General features: G+C 39.9%; 1 protein-coding gene across 1 annotated transcript; it reads right to left on the bottom strand.

The window, feature by feature from the left end:
- Positions 1-1,548: 1,548 nt before the first annotated feature.
- LOC143409623 (C-type lectin domain family 10 member A-like) lies at positions 1,549-5,105 on the bottom strand. Its single transcript, XM_076870039.1, has 10 exons — positions 5,038-5,105; positions 4,223-4,378; positions 3,454-3,567; positions 2,976-3,071; positions 2,822-2,893; positions 2,669-2,740; positions 2,454-2,540; positions 2,208-2,359; positions 2,028-2,134; positions 1,549-1,917 (listed from the first exon to the last, which is right to left on the bottom strand). Exons 2-10 carry the CDS (start codon positions 4,287-4,289, stop codon positions 1,761-1,763), a joined length of 924 nt encoding a protein of 307 aa, XP_076726154.1. The 5' UTR covers positions 4,290-4,378; positions 5,038-5,105; the 3' UTR covers positions 1,549-1,760.
- Between the last annotated feature and the right edge of the window lie 18,467 nt (positions 5,106-23,572).

The following is a 23,572-nucleotide window of genomic DNA, read 5'->3' on the forward strand; positions in this document are numbered from 1 at the left end:
GATATAAGCTGAAGTGGTGCATACAACTTTCAGAATTGTCTGTGGACATAGAGAGAGAATGTGCCACTGTCCTTCTCTTTTCCCTGGTCTGGAGTGTGTCATGACTGGGGCAGGTATCTAGGAATGGGTGGTGAAAGCAACAGTGAAGCAACAAGATAGAAGCCCCCAAAGTCCTGAAAGATTTTATCATAAAGAGGAGATGAACTTGTTTGTTTGTTTCTTGGGGGTTGATTTTTCTTTTGTTTTTGTTTTGCTACTGAGGATTGAACCCCAGGGGCTTACCACTGAGATACATCTCCAGTCCTTTTCCAATATTTTATTTTGACACAGAGCCTCACTAAGTCACTGACACTGGCCCAGAACTTGCAATCTCCCTGCCTCAGCCTCCTGAGTTGCTGGAATTACAGGTGTGAGACACTGCACCCAGCCACCTTGCTCTTTTTAGTGTTTTATTATCATATCCACTACATCTGTACTTATGCAACCTCTCAGCTTTCTAAACTAGTGTCTGTGGCTCCTTTTTTTTCTTCTTCATATTTATTTTAGGCACTTTTTCCAAGAATCAGATTTTTCTTCTCTTGATCATATCTATATTTTAACTTTCTAGTTCATTAATTTTTGCTCATATTTCATAAATTTCTTTCTTCTATTTGAGGGGATTTATTTGGCTATTCTTTTCCAGACTTCTTGAGTTAAAACATAGCTTATTCCAATTCAGCCATGCTCAATTTTTAATAAATGTGATGGCTTCATGTACCTCCTCCTGAGAACTGCCTAGACCATCCCACAATGTCAGCAAGTGGTGCTCTCATTCATTTCTGACCACTTGACTTTTTCATTCTGACTTTTCTCTAAAATCCAAAATTATTTAGAAAGGTGGTAAGAAAATTACACGTTGATACATCCTTTTTAGAATGTACTTTTGAGTTCATTTCTAACTGTTCTATTATGGTCAGAGCACTGCTTCTTTTTGGAATTAGTATAGGTCTTATTTATGGACAAAATCTTTGTCCATTTTTGTTAATAATTCTGTATGTGTCTCGAAAGTCCTAATTGGTTTGTCCTCACTCTCAGACTTGGTTATTGATTCTATTAATGTTGTCACTTCTCTTTCATGGTCCTGGTTGTCCTCATGTGTTTAGGGACTCTGGGTTGTATCTACTCATGGTATTCAACACCTGTCTCTGAATGCAACTTGTGGTTACTATCATGGAAGCAGCAGACACCAGTCAGTTTCATAGTATTTTGAAGCACTCAACAAATGAGGGGATTCAACCCTGGGGTTTCTGCTGAAGTGGGGGGTCTCCATTAACAAGCCTATCTTGTAGCTGAGTTTCATAGAACAGAATAACTTGCCCAAGCTCAAAACCTGTGAATAACAAAACTGGGCTCCTAACCAGACCATCTGGCCCCAAACCCATTCAGTTCTCATGATGCCTCTACCAGCCCAAGTCTTCCCAATGCCAACCAGGCCCCTCCCAGTTCCTAATGCCCACTAACCAGACAACTGTTAAACAGAATGTTTAAATATATTCCTTTTCCTTTTATTCTTAAAAAACAGAGAGAGAAGTCAACAATAAGCTTCACACACTGCAGAAAGTGTCATGCGTTTCAACTTCCCCTTCCTTCCAAAATCACCATACCCTTAAAATCCTAGATGAAAATCTACAAAATGGTGGAGACTCCCACATAGAATGATTTCCAATCCAGACTTTGGCAGCTCAACTCATTGAGGAAATAAATTAAGGTGAGGGAGACTCCTAGCTGGTCTTGCCCAGCTCTATCTCACAGATCCAGTGGTAGGGCTTCCGGCAGACATCATCATTCCAGCGACCATCATGGGTAAAGTGGGCACAGTCCTCGCCTCCTCCCAGCCCATGCCCAGTCCAGTCATCAGGCTGATTTGGACTCCAGTACCTGCGGACAAGAGATAGCTGTGTACCCAGGGAGGTCAGATTCAGCCATGAGGCCCTCCCACCTTCGAGACACAGGCTAAGAAGCCCGATTAGGAGAGGACACAAACTCACTTAAAGCCTCTCTCATAGTCGGTCCCATCCACCCATCTCCAAGGTCCATTTTGGTCAGTGAGGCCCATCCAGGAGGGCACAGAGCTCATGTGCTTCTCAATGAATTTCTGTGGAGAAAACAAGGAGTTGATGACCTTTCCCTTACATCAGACAGCCAATAAGAGGAGCTACCAGGCTTACCTGCTCTTCTAAGGAGGTGACCACCACCAGGTGGGAGTTCTGCAACTGGCAGTTCTGGTCAGCCTCAGGCCAGGACTTGTCAGATTGAGAGAACCAATAGCAGCTGCTTTCATGTTCCAACCAGTCAAGGGGGCAGCAGGTCTTTTCAGAGCCTGAGGGGAAAAAAAGGGGGGGAAGGAACTAAGGAATGGCCTAGTGCACCATCAATGGTGAAGTGGAGCCAGCCATGCCTGCCCAGCTCCTCACCATTGTTCTTGAGGTTGGCCAGCTGGCAATTAAGGATTACTAGGTTCTTTGTCAATCGTTGTACTTGCAGGACCACCTCAGATTGACCTGAAACACAGACACAGGGGGACTGATGAGAGTACTTTGGGTATAAACTCTACTCAGGCACCCCACTAGGATCTTCCTGTGCTCCCACAAATACATCATGCCAAGGTACACTGGAACAGCCATCTGACCTGCTTTGAAGTCCTGCTCCTGTTTCTGCAGGCTGCTCTCCACTGAAACCACCTTCTGGTTCAAGCTGTGGGCTAGACGGGAGAGGGTTCAGCACCAGGATGCTTCTCCCATGCACACCCTTCCATATGCTTTTGGAGAACAAGGTCTCTCACCTGCCAGCAGTTCCTGCCTGTGATCCTCCACCTCAGCTTTCAGAGAGGTTATGGTTTCTTGCAAGCTCTGACCTGGAGGAAACAGGGACTTGAGATCAGGAGTCAGCCCACACACACATACACCCATCCCAGACCCCACCCAAGCCCAACTCACCATGAGAGGTCAGTGCCTGGACATTGGCCCCTGTGTCTACACTGAAATTGCTGAAAGTTGTCCTCAGGGTGCCCAGGTCCCTCTGTAACTTGGAATCTGATGAAGAGGATGAGATGATCAGAACTAAGATTGATCAGGTCCTCTCTGCCAGCACAGAGCAGGACACTTTACACACGTTGTCTCATTTAGTCCTCACAGCAAGCCAGAGGGGCAGGCACTGTGGTTATCCAATATCACACAAGAAGGAGAAGTAATTCAACTACAAAACCCAACCAGTAAGTGACACAGCCAGCAGCCATTCCAATCATGGCTCCTTCACTACCACTGTTCTCATCAACCACCCAATTACGACCCCTCAATGGTGCCTCACACTGTCCCACTGTGCCCATCATCGCTTCTGCTGGGGTTCTTGCCATTACCCCCATCCCTCCTCCACCACTATACCCCCTTGATTTCTATGTACCCCTGGAGTACCCACTTTGGGATCCAATCACACAGACAGCCACCAACAGCAGGAGGTTGAAGCCCAATGATAACAGAATGAGGCGATGCTCAGAGAGGATATACCAGAGGCCAACCTGGGGTGGAGGTGCTGAAAGAGAAGAGGGTATCAGGAAAAGGGATATCTACGATATACCAGAGACAGAGGAGGGGGCTCAGGGACCTGTCTGGGGATGAGACTTGGGCCCTGATAATGCTGGGGAGAGCAGGAGGAAGACTATGGGGTGAGGACAGACCAAGCCTTTGAACCCTCACAAAGAGCACCAAGTCTCCAGTGACATGAACCTTTCATACCCTGAGATACCCATATATATACCCACCCCTAGAAACCAGCGTGCACATAAGCAGACTTAGACATGGACAATGGAGAAAAGTTGAGTCTTATCATCAGAGCTAGGGAGGGTAGCACAAGGACCCTGACAGTGTTGGAGTCAGATAGACCAATAGCAGATTCACCTGCATCTGTATGATCAGGTGAACAAATGTCCAACTACCTTCAAAGGATACCTCTCTTCCCCTTCCCATAGAGCACAGGAAACCAGGTCCACAGAGGTCTTCCCTATCCCTGTTTTTCTAAAGACCTTGAGTCCTCTTCACATGGGCTCTCAGAGTCCTAGGACTGACCCCCTCAAAGTGGGGGATCCAACATTGGACATGGTAGAGGTGAGATGTGATGTGACAGTAGAAATCCTGCTAGACATAAGAAGAGTGCATCTTAGTAGAGGACACTTCTCTTTTCATCTTACCTTTTCTGATCTCCTGGTTTTCCTCCTCACTCCCCAAGTGCTGGAGATCTTCATACTTCATTACCATGCTTGGAACTACGTAGCCTCCGTGGCTGTGAGAGATGAAACTAAGAGACCTGGGTCCAGGCTGGCTGGGTGCTATGGCCAAGGAGGAGGCTGAAACCAGAGAGGACCTGAGGTACTAAATGAGGTTCCTCAGGAGAATGAGCCCTGGATTAGGGCCTGAGTTTGGAGTTGAGGTTACAATCGGAGTCAGAATTGACTTTGGGCCAGAATCAAGTTCAGTGGGTTTAACATTGGAAGTGAACTTGAAGCTAAATCTGTTGCTTTGACTGGGCCTAAAATTGGACTGGACTTGAGGCTGTGGCACATGCCAGAATTTGGCATCAGAAGTCACATTGGAGCCATGGATGGAACTGGACCTGAGCTTGGCACTGAACCTGGAAATAGAATAGGCCTGAGGTTCAGTCTGGGGTTGGGCTCAGGGTTGAGATTCAAGTTGGATCTGGGGTTGATGCCGAGGTTGACATTACAGGAGGAGCTGGGTTTGGGGCTGAGGATGGAGTTGGGGCTGAGGATCAGACTGGAATTGGGCCAGAGATGGGAACAGTCACTGGGGATTATGGCTGCATGATACAATCTAGAATCCAGGGACAGGAATAGAGTCTCAAGGCTCCACTTGGTTGTTAAATCCCATACTGCCCCCATCATATTCTTCCCCTTTTCTCCCACCTAAGACCCAAAGCCCCCTCTCCCTGTTTCCTCTAACCCATTCCCTGTCTCCTTGGTCCCACTGGCATCCCCAGCCCAGTTACCTGTAGGAAGTCTGGAGTCTGGGTTCGTGGCCTCGTTGTACAGCAATGACTATGAGGTGGGAAGTCAGTCAGAGCAGCCAGAACTAAATCCTAGAGAGTTGGGGTGGGAGGGACTATAGGAGGAGCCGTATAGATGATGGGCTCTTATTGGTCTTTGTGCCCCAAAGCCCAGTATTCTGTTTTTGGGGATGTTCCTCTTCCTCAACTTTGGACAGTAAATAATACTTCGAATAAATCTCAACTGGAACACAGGCAGAGATTGCATGTGGGGGAGTTGGGCATGGGCCAGCTTTGGTCTCATTCTACAGGGTGTGTCTACTCCCTTTCTTTCCTCTTTAGTAGAGCTCCCCTGACTTCTTCATTTTTATCATGTGAGAGGTGGAGCTGGATCAGAAGGGACAGTCTGTTATTTTTGCTCCTGTTCCTTACATCTCCCTTCACTTCCTATCTCTAAATTTCCCAGAATGTTGGTATTTCCATCTTGTCGCCCAGGACTAGAGGAGCCCATTTTCTAGTCTTGTGCAGTCCTGCCCCCAATATTCAGTGTCTGAGCCTCCTGTGGGGCGTCTGCCATCAAGCTCCCCAGTTCCAGCCTCACTCTTCTCACTTTACTCAGGAGGAAAGAGATGATGGAGACTAGGCTATCTGGCTCAAATGGGAGAGAAGGAATTAGTAAAAGGAGAAAACTTCTATTGAACATCAAATCTGTGTTGGGAATTGTTCAAGACACTGTCTTAAACAACCAATTGATTGGCGGAAGCACCTTGGGAGGTATTTTGGATGATGGGCCAAGGTTGAGAGTCACTTTGTGACATGTTCAAGATCACATCTCTGTGTCTCCCGGGTAGAGGTGACACCCAGGAATTAAACCAACATTGCTGCCCAACATCTTGACCTCACTCTCTGCACAGGTACTATTCACAGATAGGCTTGCATGTCATCCCAGGAGCCCCACCAAACTCCCCAAGGAGTGTGCTCTGAGTCCATGCACACATCTCTTTCAAGAGGAAGAAACCTGATGGGAATGGTAGTGCACACCTGTAATCGCAGCAACTCAGGGGCACCGAGTCAAAACAATGGCAAGTTTGAGGACAAACCCTCAGCAACTTTGCAAGACCTGTCTCAAAATAAAAAATAAAAAAGGACTGTATATGCGGCTCAGTCATAAAGCACCCCTGAGTTCAATCCCCAGTACAAAAAAAAAAGAAGAAGAAGAAGAGGAAGAGAAGGAGGAGGAAGGATCCAGTGTGTGGAGAAGCAAAGCAAACACCTTGAAGATTATTTTTTTCTATTTAAATTGAAATATCTTCTGCTACTTGCGTTTTTTTTAAATGAATTGACAATGTAACAGAGACATTTCTGCACATCAGCTCATAAAATGTGCTTTGTTCACCTGCATCTCATTTCATCATATATTCATCATGCCTTTGTGAAGCATTTTCCTTTTGATAAACACATCAGGTGTTTCCAGTTTGGCTTTCTGTATTTGCTTTTATTTATTCTTGGAAAAGTTGATTAACATATGTTTCAGGTTGGTGTTATAGTTTGAATCTGGAATTTCCCCAAAAGGCCATGTGTTAGAGATTAGATTTCCAGCTTGACATTATTGGAAAGTGGTGGGATCCTTAAGAAGTTAGGTCTAAAATGAGCTAAAAAGACATGTCTCAAAAGAAGAAATACAAATGGCCAAAAGAATATATGAAAAAAAAAAGTTCAACATCTTTAGAAATTAGGGAAATGCAAATCCAAACTACGCTGAGATTTCATCTCATTCCAAATTAGAATGTCAGTCTTAAAGAATACAAATAATAAATAAATAAGAGGATATGGAGGAAAAAAGGAACACTTTTACACTGTTGGTAGGATTGTAAATTAGTACAACCTCTATGGAAATAGAGGAACTTCTATGGAGGTTCCTCAAAAGATTAGGAATGAAACCACCATGTGACCCAAATGTGTATCACTCCTTAGTATTTATCCAAAAGAATTAAAGTCAACATACTTTAGTGATACATGCATGCCCATGTTTATAACAAAACAACTCACAATAGCCAAATTATGGAATCAGCCTAGGTACCTGTCAACATACAAACGGATCAAGAAAATGTGGTATATATCTACCATGGAGTTCTGTTCAACTCTAAAGAATTAAATTATGTCATTTGAAGGAAAATGGATAGAACTAAAGAGCATTATGTTATGTGAAATGACACAGGAAGTTCTGGCAGTTGGAACAGTGTTGTCATTCAGCATTGGGCTGGGAAGGGGCACTTTAATGCCTCACTGTGCTGTCACTGAAGACAGATGGCCTCAACAGGTAAGGAGGTACTGTAAGGTTTAGGTGAGAACTAATGTTCGTGTGCACATGTAGACGATGGAGCATTCAAATTCTGGATATACAGTGAAAGTCTGTCGCGATGGGCAAAGGTGCGACTTATGCAGTCGAGGAGGAGAAATAAAGAATGTCCACGTGCTTCTGCCCTTTGCAATGCTTTATTCACTCAAATCACTCAATACAATTTCACTCTATAGGTTCTTAATCAAGAAAACGATAATCCTTAATGCTAGGCACTGCAATAGACATAATCAATTCACAGCAAACAATTCTAGATTAATTCTAAGCACTGCAAACACACTTAATCATGACAGGCTCATGACAGACATTCCCTCTGCATGCTGGGTTCAAGTGTCAGATCAAAAGTCTCAAGCCTTAGGCTCTAAGTCCAGCAGATGCACACTCATTCAGACCGCAGTGATCTGGTCAGGAACCAAGGCAGGCTTCTCCTGGGGTGAAGCTGACGGCTGGCTGAGGAGGTGGTCATAGGGAGAAGTCCTTTTCTCACTAGAGTCAAGAGGCTGCTGTAGAGTTTGAGAGTGTTGAGAACAACGCAGAAGATCAGGCAGGATGAGAAGAGTTGGGATGTCAGTCTAGGTCCTTGTCAGGCTCTCCACTGTGAGGGCATCAGTGTTGGCTGGCTGAATGTCTGTTCATTTTCTCCATCATTTATACTAAAATTGGGGGCTTCTGACCACCTTTTCAATCCCTATCAGCAGACACCGGATTTCTCAGTGACATCATTTGCCCTAGGATTAAAGCATGGGGTCTGGTGGTCCCACCCTGATTTTCTTGCCTCTCCCCCTCATCAGGGCAAGGACAACATGACAGAGACTTCACTCTGAGCTTGTCAGGGTGGGGAGAAGTGACTTGTTTGGTGCCTGAGGGCCATACTGGAGGGCTCCCTTAGGTGTGCCTGGTGAGACTGCAGGTTTCAAACTGGAGTTTTAAAATGGAGTTGCTTAAGCTAAGGCCTAAGGCCATCCTTACAAAGTCAAAGGGAGAAAATCTTGCTGATAAATTGCATGAGGATTTACAAAAAAAAAAAAAAAAAACATAGTTCTCTTTCTGGTCCCCAAAATAAACTTTGAGTATTTCCCATAAATTGCTGACTTCCTAAGAAAAACAACTTATCTCTGAATTTTACAATGCTGATGCCTAAAGACTTGTCATGACTTTCTATGAATCTGAAAATCTCATGAAAACAGAAAGTGCTGAGTTTTGCCAGCCTGAGGATACTGATCAAAACTCATTAACACTGGTAATCTTGCAAGGTTTCCCTTGGAATACCTGTGTAGTTTTTGCATGATAAGCTTGTCCTTCTAAAGGCTGGTTCCCTTTCAGCCTCTTTGCAGGCAACCTTCTTTCCTTTGCTATATGCTTATCTCTCCATGACTTCTTTCACATTGACAATCATAGTTTCCTTTTTCCACCAAGTTTGTCATGGTTCCTTCCTGTCTCCCAGCACCTCAGTGGAGTCAGGATTCTTTTTACTAGTGAAGTGACTCAAAACACAGTGTGCAGATCCTGAAGAGTCTTGTCTTTAATAAGTTACCACAAGTTTGCCATTGACTGTATTGTTACCAAACATGGGAATATTATATGAAACCCAGAGTCTTGTGGATGGCAGACTCAGTCTTCTTTTCCCCTACTAGGAAGTGGCAAAGCAATTTCCCTTCTTAATCAAAACCAATCTCCTCCCTCCAATAAGTATACAATTACCCTCATCCCCTGCCTAGTGGTTCACTTTTCTGAGAAACCTAAAGCAAGTCAGTTTCAGCTTCCAATTTAAACAGTTCCAAAGCTATCTCCCCTAATAGATGGATTCCTTCTTTGGGCCATAGAATCATTCAGTGAGCCCAGATTATACAGGTAAAAGACTATAACTCCTTAATAGGTGATTACTAGGTGTCATGGTGAAGGGAGATGCTACATCCCTTGGCTATACACGTGGTCATAGGAGAGAGGGCACTCTATTGACCACTAACTTAAGGCACATATTCACAAATAGCTTGGGCAGTAAAATAAGAAGCATACTCCATTTCTGGGCCCCAAATCCAGAGATAACAACTGGACCAGTATCTTTTCAGATAGATTTCTGTGAATATTTATATACCTAGAAGCATACAATTGGGCCTCCGTACTCACAGATTCAACTGTGTATTGAAGATATTTAAGGAAAAAATGTACCAACTTTTTATCTTGTCATTATTCCCTAAATAACAGTATAACAACTATTTACATAGCATTTATATAGCATATATATATAGATCCCACAAGTAATCTAGAGGTTTATTAATACATATGGAATGTACACAGGTTACATGAAAATACTTCACCATTTTATATCGGAGACTTGAGAATCCATGAATTTTGATATCCGTTGCTTCCTGCTCCCAATCTTCTGAGGATTCTGAGGGATAACGGTACAAAAACATACATGGTAGGTTGGGGGGTATTTTTTCACAAACTTTTCACTGTAACATACTTCTGCCTAAAAATGGGTATTGAGGACATTTTCACAACACTGCCTACCTCTTTTTCCTTTAACATAAAATTGCATTTATTAATGGGGTACCATATAGTATTTTGATATATGTACATATTGCATAATGCTTAAACATATCTATCTCCTCAAATGTTTATCATTTCTTTATGGTGAAAACTTTCAAATATTTTCTTCTAACTTTTTGAAATTTCTAGTGCATGATTGTTCCTTATAGTCACCTTGCCATGCAAGGATACACCAGCACTTCTTGGTCCTGTCTCACTGTAACTTAGTATTCATTGATCAAACTTACTGCCCACCTCCTTATTAAAGGTTGCATGGTACTCCGTTGCACAGATACATCAAATCTTATTTAATGACTCCCTATGGATGCACTTGTAAGACATTTGCATCTTTTGCTTACATAAATAATGCTGAAGTGAATAGATTTATATCTGCCTATTTGTATATTAAGAAGCAAATATTTCTCTTAGCTGTATATCTAGAAATACAATTGCTGAGTAGAGACATCTATCTTAAAACTAGAAACTATATATAACCTGGCCTGTCAGATTGTTCCAAAAAGAATTTATCAATTTATCCTCTCCACAATCATGTAGGACACTCATTTATCTATACCTTATCCAACAAATTTTAAATTCTTTCCAAACTGATGTTGAAGAAATATCCTCTATCTCATCATTTCATTGAGTACTTACCTAATTACCCATATGGGAAAAACAAAATCCTCTGTCCTTAGGTGGTCTCTTTCTAAATATAATGTTTTGTTTGTACTATTTACAGTAACATTTGTCTAGAATATGTTTCCCCATATTAACACATTTGTGTTGTTTTATTTAAAATATATGTATACGTACATTACAAATAACATAGAACGGAATTTTCTTAAAGCCAACTTGAGTTCCTATCATTTATTATTGGAATTAAACTCAAAAACTTCAATTATAATTATTTCTGCATTTTAAATTTTTCTGTCATATAACTTGATATTTTGGATTTATCATATTTTTTTTCTTTCTTTCTTTGATTTTTTGTTTTTGTTTTTGCTTTTTGCTTGTTTGGTTGGTTAGTTGGTTTGGGTTTTTTGTTTTGTTTTTGTTTTTCTCCAGTGCTAGGAATGGATGGAACCCAGGGCCTCGCACATGTTAGAGTCTCTACCACCAAGCAACACCGGCAGCGCTACCTCCTGACATTGGATGATTTATTGTTTTCTTTCTGGTATTTTCTTTTTTGTAATGATTTAGAAAGTATACATCTGGTTTCTATTCTTTTGGTGATTACCTTTAAATTTTTCTCTCTGGAAATCATTATTCTCTGAAATTCATTATAATTGGGACTATTTATGGTCCCTTTGTGATTCATCATGCAGGGAATTTGCTGGGATCTATGTCATTCAGCTTTAAGGAATTCTCTTTAATTTTTATTATTTCTCTTTATTTTTTTTAATTGTTAAAATATGTGCACATGAGCTGGAGATGTAGCTCAAAGGCAGAGCACTTGTCTAGCATGTGCAAGACACTGGGTTCTGTTACCCAGCAACTCTAAACCACCTGAGGGTCAAAGAGGCTAGGCTACAATGCTCACTACTGGAGAACTATTCAGAGTCATATTGGTAGGAATACAGGTTGCAGTCAAAATCATCTTTGAAAGAAGATAGAAGAAACCTAACTGTTTCCAAATATTCTATCTTTGAAGTCCCTGAGGATAAGCAGAACTTTTCAAGGAGAGAAACAGGAAATGCACATAGGCAGAGTATTTGCCTGTGTGGTGCTAGACAGGCCTGAGGAGCCAGCAGTCACCACTCCCAGCTTCTTTGGCACCTGTCAGAGATGCTGTTCTTTTGCTTTTTTCTCAGCAGGAGGAAATTGCTCCCAGTTCAGAGAGGGGCTCCCAGGTTCATTTCCATCCCCAATACCACAGAAAGATGAAAGAAAAAGGGTGGGGGGAGTGGCAGGGGAGGAACAAGAGAGAGAAAAAAATAAATAAAAATATGTACACATAAATACATTAGAGTCTAAAATTTTTTATAACCAGAATAAATAAATTAGAAGAAGTGGGAGATGAAAGTTCGAGGAAATTTTCCCCCAAAAAAAGAAGCATCTCTTTAAAGCCAGGAACAAAATAAAGGGTGCTTGTGTCACCAATTCTGGTGAGATTTTACCTAACAAGAGTGAAACAACAGGGTTGAATGAGAAAGAAGACCGTCATTATTGGCAAGTGATGTGATTGTCTTCTTTAACAATTCAAGAGAATGAGCACACAAATTATTAAACCTAATAAATATTTAAATTTGTTTGTTTATTTATTATTTACTGGCACTGGGGATTGAACCCAGAGGCCCTTTACCCCTGAGTTACATGCCCAGCCCTTTTTATTTTTTATTTCAAGTCAGGATGTCCCTAAATTGGCAAGGCTTGCCTTTAACTGGCAATCCCCCTGTCTCAGCATTTCAAATCACTGAGATTACAGGAACACACCACCATAGCCCAGCATATATCCTTTATTTTCAAATCTCTACTTCCTTCAAAGTTATGTCAGATGTTTGATTGCCTTTCAAGTCTGGATATTGCTAGAATAATTTCGACTGATTCTAATGGCAGGAATTGTAATGGGTTTGTTCATTTCACTGAGTATTAGGAAAGTTAAGATTGTGTGATTGTGCCTCATCCCACCTTATTTCCCAGAAAGTACCACTAGAATATTAAAAACAGGACACAATGTCATTTAAAATACTATTTTTTAAATTTTGTGTAATCAAAAAATACCATAATTTCTTTTGTCCTGAATTTCTAATCTGGCTTAAAAGACCTCCCCATACCAACTTCATAGTTTCTCCTAAATTTCTTTTTTTTTTTTTTTAAAGAGAGAGAGAGAGAGAGAGAGAATTCTTAATATTTATTTTTTAGTTTTCGGAGGACCCAACATCTTTGTTTGTATGTGGTGCTGAGGATCGAACCCGGGCCGCACGCCGCTTGAGCCACATCCCCAGCCCTCTCCTAAATTTCTTTTGAATATTTGTTACTGAGTAATGTTTATTTAGTTAATCCATCTAGGGTCTTTTATCTCTGCATTGAGTATAAACAGCAGTCTTGACTGTTTTATCCCAAATTAATACTAGATTTATAAAATATATTATGACATGTTTTCAGCCAATGAATTACAATAAGACTTTTGTCACAGGTGAAGTTCCTAACTATATCTATATGTACTTTTAAACTTAAAGTCTGTTCTATTGATTTAATTACTCTTCTTGTGCTAATATTATACTCTTGGGTGTTTCCTAACATCAACAACTAATTCTCTGCAAACACCAGTTGGACGTTCTGTAATTTAATTCACTTCTGACACTAACGACCTAACAGAACAAACCCAACAGTCTAAGAGCTCAGCCCCACATGACTGCACCCTCCTTCAGATGCTAGTCACAAGTCTGGGCTACTCATACTTCTAACCAAATGACTATAAATTAGGAGTTGCTAAAACCCCATCCTTGGGATTCATAACTTGCTAGAACAGCTAGCAAAACTCAGAGAAACATTCACCAATTTATTAAAATGGATATTATCAAGGATGCAGATGAACAACCAGATGAAGAAGTACATTCATAGGGTGAAGTCCAGAAGGGCTCTGAGGACAGAGCCTAATTGTGGAATTAGGGCACACTCTCCTGGCATGTGGATATATTCACCAACCTGGAAGCTCATGATATCTCATTGTTCAAGAGTTTTCACACAAATTAATCTCCAGCCACCATCCCCAGAGATCAGTGAATGAGATTTAAAGTTTTAACCCTTTGGGGCTGAGGTTGTGGCACAGTGGTAGAACGTTTACCTAATATGTGTTAGGCACTGGGTTCGATTCTCAGCACCACATATAAATAAATAAATAAAGGTCCATTAACCACTAAATTTTATTTATATATATATATATATATATATATATATATATATATATATTTTTTTTTTTTTTTTTAAGTTCCAATCCTTTAATCATGTGTACTGTCTGATGACCAGCCCCATTCTGAAGCTATCTAGGAACCCAACTTGAGTTTTTTTCACTGCTATACACAAAGACAAAAAGGGTTCCTTCTGAATAGCAAAAGACACTCCTGTTACTCAAGGAATTCCAAGAATTTTAGGGAACTCTGTGCCGGGAACCAGAGACAAAAGTTAACAAAATTTATTGATTCATATGCAAATAGTTTAAGAGATCTGCTTTGCAAAATGGCTGATTTAGGGGGCACCCCTCCCCCCATCTAAATCTTGTTAATTCTTTCAACACCACTTTAAGGACTTGCATCAGTATGTAATTGCCTAAGCTTATTCTTTCTTTTATTTTCCCAAATGACTCACCATTATCAATACACAGAGCCATGAACACAAACTTTGAATATGGCAACTTCTCTCTCCTAAATACACCTGTTCCAGTTGCCAAAATCCCAACCCTATAGTTCAACAGTGAACGCTTTTCATGCTCTTATTTTTGATTTGACCTCAATGACTTTCTTGAAGTCTTTTTTTTAATGTTATCATAGCCATGAAAATTACATCTTTATATATATTTGAGCCCATCAAGACAGTTTTATAATTATTGCTTTTTGTTATTGTTGTTATTGCTGCGAATCAAACCCAGGGTTTTATGCATACTAGGCAAGCACTCTACCACTGACCTCCACCCCCCAATCCTATAATCATGTAGTTTATACAGTTGTCATTTAAATCACATAGAAGAAAAGAATTAAAAACAAAACAAAAAACATTTATACTGTCTTTTTTCAAGTTACTTTGCTATTTTTACCCGGGCTCTTTATTTCTTTGTGAGTACTTGAGGCACCATCTAGTATTCTTACACTTAAGCCTAAAGGAATCTCTTTAATATTTCTCAGAGGACAAAACTACCATCAACAATTTCTCTCAGTTTTTTAAATCTAGGAATGTTTTAATTTTCCTCTTCTTTCTTTTTCTTTCTTTGTGTGTGTATTTGTTCATGTGTTTGTGTGTGTGTATGTGTGTGTGTGTGTGTGTGTGTGTGTGTGAGAGAGAGAGAGAGAGATACTGGGTGCTCACTGTATTGCCCAAGCTGGTCTTGAACTCCTGAGCTGAACCAGCCTCCTGCCTTAGCCTCCTGAATAACTGGCATTACAGTTACACACCCCTGCACCTCACTATCCCTTCATTTTTGAAGAATAGCTTCATGAAACATGGTTATTGGCTTTTTTTTTTCTTTTTTTTTTTTTTCAGAACCTCAAGTACAGTGTCCCACTGCCTCTGGCCTCCCTAGTTTCTGATGTGAAATCAGCTGTCAATCTTACTGAGACTACTTGGTCCATCATGAGTCACCCCTGTCTTGTTGTTTTTAAGATTCTTTGTCTTTGTCTTTGGCCATTGATTATGATGTGTCTTTGTGTGGATCTCTTTGAATTTATCCTACTTGGTAGTCGTTTAACTTCTTAGTTATATGGATTTATTTATTTAATCAAGTTTGGTAAATTTTCAGGCATTATTTCTTCAAATATTCTTTCTGCCCCTTATTCTTCATCTTCTTCATTATGTGTATGTTGTTAAACTTGACAGTGTCCCACAGATTTCTGTGGCCCTGTGATTTTTCTTCATTCTTTTTTTCTGTTCCTCAGCCTAGATTATCTTAATTAACCTATCTTTAGATTAGGTAATTCTTACTTCTTCCAGCTCAAATCTGCTGTTGAGATACTTTAATCTATTTTTTTTTATTTCAGTTATTGAACTTCTCAATTCCAAAATTTCTACTTGTTCTTTTTATAATTTCTCTTTATTGATACCTTCTATTAGGCATTGTTCTCATACTTTTCTTAGGCTTTTTATATAGTTTCTTTGCTTCTTTGAACATATTTGTAATAGTTGATTTAAAGTCTTTGTAAATCCATACCAAAATGTCCTCAGGAAGTTTCTACTAAGTAAACTTTTTTCTGTGTGTGAGTCATATTTTTCTGATTCTCTATATGTCTAATACTTTTTTGTAAAGAGCTATGCCTGCTAGGTCCTATAATGTGAAAATTCTGGAAATCATATTTCTCTCTCCCCCAGGATTTTTGTTAATGCTGTTTTCTTGTGCTGATGCTGCTGTTCTTTAGCTTAGTGACTTTCCTCAAGTAATTCCATAAAACCTGTATTCATTGTCCTGTGTGACCTCCAAGGTCTCTGATTCTTTAGCTTACTTGACATCTAATGTCTAGACAAGAATATTCTTAAATGCCTTGCAATACATCTCCCAATCTTTGCCAGGGAACTCCATGTGTATGTTGGGTCATGCCTTCAGTGCCACAGCCATGAAAACACTGCTTTTAGCCTTCACTTCCTGCTGTGCAAAACCTGAAGTTCAGCCAGAAGTTAAAAATCGTCCCTTTCTCAGGTTTTTGGGCATGTGTCCATCCCTGTGCATGTACCTGGCCTTCTAGATTCCCAAGAATACATTGGAGGTTTTCAAAGCCATTATGGAAACAGCACTTTAAAGATTTTGGTCAGTCTCTCGTTGCCCAACTGTTAGCCCAGCCTGTCCAACCTTATATTCAAGGAGTAGTATATAAGCAAAGCTGTCAGAATTTTCAAAAGATGTTTCTTCCATATTTAGCTGTTTTTTGCTAATATAAAGTACTTCATAATGTTTATCTTTTATCCTTCCTTCCACAACACATGTTCTTATTAATTCTCATTAATTCTTACATTTTTAAATTATATTTTGTCTTAACGACTGTAACTAAAAGCTCAAAACAGTGTTGATTGTACCAATAAAAGCAAGCATTATTTTTCTTTTTTCTTTTTTTTTGGGGGGGGGGCAGGGGCAATGGTTGTGTTTTTGTTGTTATTGTTTGGTTTGGTTTGGTTTGGTTTAGTACCACAGATTGAACCTACAGGCATTTTACCACTGAGCCACATTCCTAGCCATTTTTATTTTTTATCCTGAGATAGGGTCTCACTAAGTTGCTTAGGGCCTCACTAAGTTGCTGAGGCTGGCCTTGAACTTGTGATCCTCCTGCCTTACCCTCAAGAGTCACTGGGATTACAGAGTGCACCAGTTGTTGTTTTTTAAAATTGGAACATTATAATTATACATAATAGTGGGATTCATTATGCCACATTCATACATACACATAATATCATTTAATCGACTTATTTATACGTACACATAACATAATTTGATGGACTTATTTCCCAGTACCTCCCTCTCCCTCAGGCATCCTTTTCTTGTATTTAATTTTTTATATCATTTTAGCTGTGTTATATTTATTTATTGTAAATTTTATTCAAGTGTAGCATACACAGAAAGGTGTGCACATAATAAGTTTACTGAACTTCGTGAGTTTTCACACAACAAACCCATATAACTGGCATGAAGTTTAAGAAACAGAATGTTACCAGCACCTCGGAAGCCATTCAGACCACCTTCTAGTAACTAATTTCCTTCTAAGGGCAACCACTTTGCTGCTACAACTCTACAAAATAATTTGACTTTTGAACCATATATGAGAGCGATCATAAAATAGCTCTTGACTTCTTTCACTAACCCTCATATTTATAAACCCATCCACGTTGCATATTTTTGCTGCATGGTTTTTTTCATTTAATGACCATGACACATCTATCTAACCAAACATAGATGAACATTTGGCTTATCTTCAGTTCTTCATTAATTGGAGCAGTACTATGTATCATCCTTAGGACAATAACACACCATGTCCCTGGAATACCTCATAAGTCCTCGGGAACCTAGCCAAGGCAAGGGAATTAAAAAGAGCAAACCCAGGCCCGGAATGTCTAGATCAACTAGAAGGACACTACTTTCTCTCATGTATGATGAGATATATGTACATAGAGCTATCCATAGACTGCTACTCTTTGCATGTATACCAAGATAGCTGCTCCTTGGCATGCTGGTCATACAAAGGACAAAGCATGCTAAGCAAGCTGATGCTGATGATGTGACTGCTTCTGTAGATTAACTTATAAAATCCCTCTCTCTGTGGTAACCAGTACAGAACTGAGAGCACTGTGGAAAGAATGTATGTCCCTCAGCTAGCTGGCCACCGCAGGACAAAATGCTCTGAGGGAGAGATGTTATTTTCCGGTGTAGTGTCATCAAGTGAGGAGATGCTACTTGGCAAAGCATCATGGGGGATGGAGGTGCTCCTGTCTAGCCATTGCCACTGGATTCTCTGGTAAAGTCTCCTATCTAGCTCTTCACACTTTGACCACCCCGTGAGCATTTCCCAATAAACCTGATGTCTCAACCCCACCCCCATCTCTAGGTGTCTTCCTTAGTCACTCAGCAACATACCCCACTTCCTGGGCACAACTAAGCTGCAGACATTACATACTAACATAAACATTTCTGACCCTGCTATTGGTGAATAATACATGTATACATTCCTTTTTTATATAACCAGGAATGAAATTGGTGAGTCATAGGATATGACTTAGTACATACTGCCCAATAGTTTTCCAAAGTGGTTTTAACAATTTAAACTCAAACTCCCACCAACAGTGTATAGGGTACCAGTTATACCAGGCATCGATGCATACCTGTCATCTCAGCAACTTGGGGACTGAAGCAGGAGGATCACAAGTTCAAGGCCAGCTTCAGCAAGTTAGTGAGGCCCTAAGTAATTTTGCAAGAGCCTGCCCCCAAATAAAAAATTTATAAAGGGCTGGGGATGTAGTTCATAGTAAAGTGTCCTAGGTTCAATCCTTACTTTCTTAATACTAAAAAATAAAATAAAACCTCAAGGTTGAACTCAGAGCAGCATGGAAATGACAAAAGAAAGTGAATTTGAAGACAAGTCAATAGAAGGAACCAATCTGAACAATAGAGTGGGGGAAAAGTAGGGAAAAATTGTAGAGCCTCAAAGATTTGTTGCACAACCACAAATGATGAGATATTTGTGTCACTGTAGTTCCCAGAAGAACAGGACAAAGAAAGTGATGTGAAAGAAATTATTTGCCATAATAATGACTAAAAACATCTCTAGCTTGGTCAAACATCTAAACCTACAGAATCAAGAAGCTGAACAATCCCCATACAAAATAAGCCCAGAGACATTCACTGTTGAAAATAAAAGTCAATCCCCTGGAAGCAAAGAAGGACTCCAGTGACAACTGACTTCTCATCAGAGTCCTTGAAGCCAAAAGGAGTCACGACACTTTTCAAACACACAAAGAAAAGAATTATCCACCTAAGAGTTTACATCCAGTGAAACATCCTTCAGAAATGAAACTGGGAAAAAAAAAAAAAAAAGCATCATCAGATGAGAGAGAGAGAGAATTTGTTGTAAGCAGAACCGCTTTAAAAGAAATGACTAATGGGACCTCTTTATACAAGAGAGAAAAGACCAGAAGCAAATATAGAACATCAGGAATGAAGGAAGAACAGCAGAAATGGTAAACATGCAGATAAGATAAAATTAAAAACAAAGTAACTGTGTACTGAAATTTTCAGTTTATGTAGATATAAAATACAAGACAACTACAGCATAAAGTGAGTATATTAGTTTGCTAGGGCTGCCACAACCAAATACCACAGACTGGTGCCTTACACAATAAATTTATTTTCCCACAGTTCTGGAGGTGTTGACAGACCTGACTTCTTCTAAATCACCTCTCCTTGGCTGGCATGCAGCTGCCTTTGCTGTGTGTCCTCCTGGGGTCTTTCTTTTATGCATGCATATCCCTGGGGTCTCTTCTCCTGCACCCAAATTTCCTCTTTTTATAAGCACAAATACTACATGCTGTCTATAAGAAGCTCACTTCAAATATAATGCTGTAACTGGGTGAAAATTAAAAATAGGAAAAAAACGTAACTAGGCAAACACCAATAGAAAGAAAGCTGGAGTGGCTATATTAATATCAAAGTAAAATTCAGAGGAAATATAATTGCTAGAGAAAAAAGATAGATAGCACATAATGATAGAAGGGTCAATTCACCAGCAAGACATGATGCACCTAACAACAGAATTTCAAAATACATGATACAAAAGGTGACAGACCTGAACAATGAATAAGAAAACTCTACGATTATAGTTGAAAAACTTCAACACTCCTTTCTAAGTAATAGATCATATAAACATTAAAATGTGCAAAAATATAGCCAGGTGAGGTGGCACATACCTGTAATCCCAGCAGCTCAGAAGGCTGAGGCAGGAGTATCACAAGTTCAAAGCCAGTCTCAGCAACTTATTGCTTGCTAAGCAACTTAGCAAGACCCTGTTTCAAACTAAAAAATTAAAAGGGACGGGGATGTGGCTCTGTGCTAAACATCCCTGGGTCCAATCCCTGGTCTCAAAAAAAAAAAAAAAAAAAGTGAAATACAGCAGAACTGAACAATGCCCCATCAACAACTAGATCTTATTAACATTATAGAAAACTCTGCCTAACTCGACACAGTACACACTATTTTAAGCACACGTGAAACTTTCACCAAGCTGCATCCTATATATAGTACAGTATAAAACAAACCTTAACAAATTTTTAAAAACTGAAATTACACAAAGCAATCCTCGGATAATAATGATGTTAAGCTAGAAATCAAAAACAAAAAGAGAATTTTAAATCCCCAACACTTGAAAGTTAAATGATACTCTTCTAACCAATTCAAGGGTCAAAGAGGACAGCTCAAGAGAAATCAGAAATTATTTTGAACTGAACTGCAATTAAACAAAATTTGCAGATGCAGCTAAAGAAATTCTTAACACTATTTATTTTTTTTTATAACTGTTATAAGTCAGTACTGGAGCTCCCAGCTTAAGAAACTAGAAAAAGAAGATCAAAATAACCTCCCCCCCAAAAAAAAAGATCAAAATAAATCCAAAACAAGAAAGGAAATAATAAAAATAAGAGAAACAATCAATGAAACTGAAAATAGAACAATAATGGAGACGATCAATGAAGCCAAAAGGTAGTTGTCTGAGACCAGTCCAGTAGATAAACCACCAACAAGACTGACAAAGGAAAAAGGCAGAAATCAAATCACTAAAACCAAAAAGAAAAAAATGGTATTTCACTACCAATACTGAAGAGAATGAAAAGAAGATTAGGAATAACTCCATGCAAAAAATTTCAAAAATTTAAATGAATTGGAACAACGCCTCAAAAATCACAAACCAGCTGAGCACAGTGGCACATGTCTGTCATCTCAGCTACTTGGGAGTCTGAGGTAGAAGGACCACAAGTTTCAGGCCAGTCTGGGCAATTCAGCAGGACCCTGTCTCAAATAAAAGAATTAAAAGGGCCGGGGATGTAGCTCAGTGGTAATACACCCCTGGGTTCAATTCCTAGTACCAAACACACACACACACACACACACACACACACACACACACACACACACACATCTATAAAACTGACCCAAGATTAAATGAGTAATCCAAACAGTTCTGTAACTATAAAGAAAGCAAATTCATAGTTTAAAATCTTCCCCTTCAAAACAAAAAACTCTCCAGACCCAGATGACTCTAACTAGAGAATTCTACCAGACACTTACAGAAGCAATAACACCAATTCTAAACAATCCTCTTCAGGAAACAGAGGAGGGAGGAACACTTCCCAACTCACTTTATTAGGTTAGCATTTTCCCTGATACACAACCAAAGATAATATGAGAAAAGAAAACTATAGACCACTATCTCCCATGAACACAGACCTAAAAATACTCAACAAAATATTAGCAATTTGAATCTAGCAAATATAAAAAGGACAACACACTACAATTAAGTGGGGCTTATCCCAGCACTGCAAGCCTGGTTCAATATTCAGAAACCAATCAACATAATCCACTATATTAACAATCAACAAGGAAAAATTGCACATTTGTATCAAATCATGCACAAAAGACACTCAACAAAATTCAATACCCGCTGTGTGCTGTGTGCTACGCGTGGCACAACCTGTATTCCCAGCAGCTCAGGAGGCTGAGGCAGGAGGATGGTGAATTCAAAGCCAGCTCAGTAAAAGTGAGGCACTAAGCAACTCAGTGAGATCCTGTCTCTAAATAAAATGTAAAATGGGGCTGGGGATGTGGCTCAGTGATCAAGTGCCCCTAAGTTCAATTCCTAGTACCAAAAAAAAAAAAAAAAAATCAATACCCATTTATGAATCAAAAAAAAGTTCTACATATACTAGGAATAGAAAGCAACTTTTCAATCTGATAAAATGCATCATATACTAATAAATCATTCATAGGAAATGTTTGCAGGCAATTTCAAAGTCCGGTGATGGTGAAGGTGGTAGTGGTGATAGAATAATTTTAACACTAATATTTTTTAAATAATTTTAGGCTGAAATTTTAAAATTTTTCCTCCTGCCTCAGCCTAAAATTAATTATTGAATTATTATTAAGTAGATTTTTTTCATTTTTCTTTCCTACACATTCAGCTATAAAACAATCTTTAATTTTTTTTCATTTTTACTTTTTAGTACTAGGAATTGAACCCAAGCATATTTACTACCAGGTTACATTTCTAACTCTATTTTTTTGTTTTGTTTTGTTTTGAGACAGGGTCTCCCTAAGTTGCTTAGGGCCTCACTAATTTTCTGAGGCTGGCCTTGAACTTGTGATCCTCCTGCCTCAGCCTTCCAAGGGATTACAAGGGATTACAGGTGTGTGCAAAGCTATAACAACAATCTTAACTTCAAGTCTAAAGTCCAGTCCAGACTAAAACAAAACTTTGCTCTTGTAACCCATCACTTCCTCATTCAGGGCTGGGCATTAACTCAGTTGACAGGGCTTGATACCTAGCCCTGAAAAAAAAAATAAGTGTTTTAGGGCTGGGGCTGGGGCTCAGCGGTAGCACACTTGACTGGCATGTGTGAGGCACTGGGTTTGGTTCTCAGCATCACATATAAATAAATAAAATAAAGGTCTATCAACAACTTAAAAATAATTAATTAAAAAAGTGCTTTACACAGCATTAACTGGGGATCTGCCATGGACAGGGCTATAGCAGACACTATCAGGGTTTTGTTTGGGTCCCTTCACCCTTTTCACTGCACCTGGTCCCCAGTATGATTATATATTTAAACAGCCAGCACCAGTGTCTCTGTCAGAGGACTGTCTTCGTGCATCAACTGGGCACATGGAGGGCAGAAGTATCTTGGGGTTTGCATTTTTGCCAAACACAAACTGCCGTTAACCCATGACTGGAGGGGTGACAGCTCCCTTATTCCTGATGAAAATGACTCTGAGATGTGCCCTATGTTGTCTTCATTGCTCCCCTGAGGAACTGGCCTAAAAAAAAATTATTCTATCACCACTGGACTTTGAAATTGCCTGCAAACGTTTCCTAGTGAATAATTTTCACAAGGATCCTCATTTCGAGGTCTGTTCCTATAAACCTGGGACAGGCATCAAAGACTTCTGCTCTGCCTTCCTCTATTGCAAGGTAGAGAAGAATTCAAGGGCACAGGCTGGTGCTACTGTGGCCGTCAAGGTGCTCTTCACAGCAAGCATCCGACACTGGCCTTTCATGAGGCCTAATAGTGGTGCCTCAGAGAAGCCTTTGGAATCCCTCTGCTCCATGGCAGTGCCTCCTCCACAAAGATGGCGCACTGTGGTTCACATCAGTTTGTGCTCTGACTGCAGCTGTGCACCCACAGCCTCTTTCACCTCTCTCTGCCATGCAGTCCCTTGGGGAGGGTCCTTCCTAAATGGCTCAAGCCTGACATCCG

This window comes from Callospermophilus lateralis, chromosome 11 (assembly GCF_048772815.1).
Source record: "Callospermophilus lateralis isolate mCalLat2 chromosome 11, mCalLat2.hap1, whole genome shotgun sequence".
Lineage (NCBI taxonomy): Eukaryota > Metazoa > Chordata > Mammalia > Rodentia > Sciuridae > Callospermophilus > Callospermophilus lateralis.

Coding starts and splice junctions, on each gene's coding strand:
- LOC143409623 (XM_076870039.1), bottom strand. CDS start 4,289: ATGGTAATGAAGTATGAAGATCTCCAGCACTTGGGGAGTGAGGAGGAA. Junction 2,741..2,821: donor CAGGCAGGAACTGCTGGCAG/GTGAGAGACCTT, acceptor TCTCCCGTCTAG/CCCACAGCTTGAACCAGAAG. Junction 2,135..2,207: donor TCACCTCCTTAGAAGAGCAG/GTAAGCCTGGTA, acceptor TTTTCTCCACAG/AAATTCATTGAGAAGCACAT.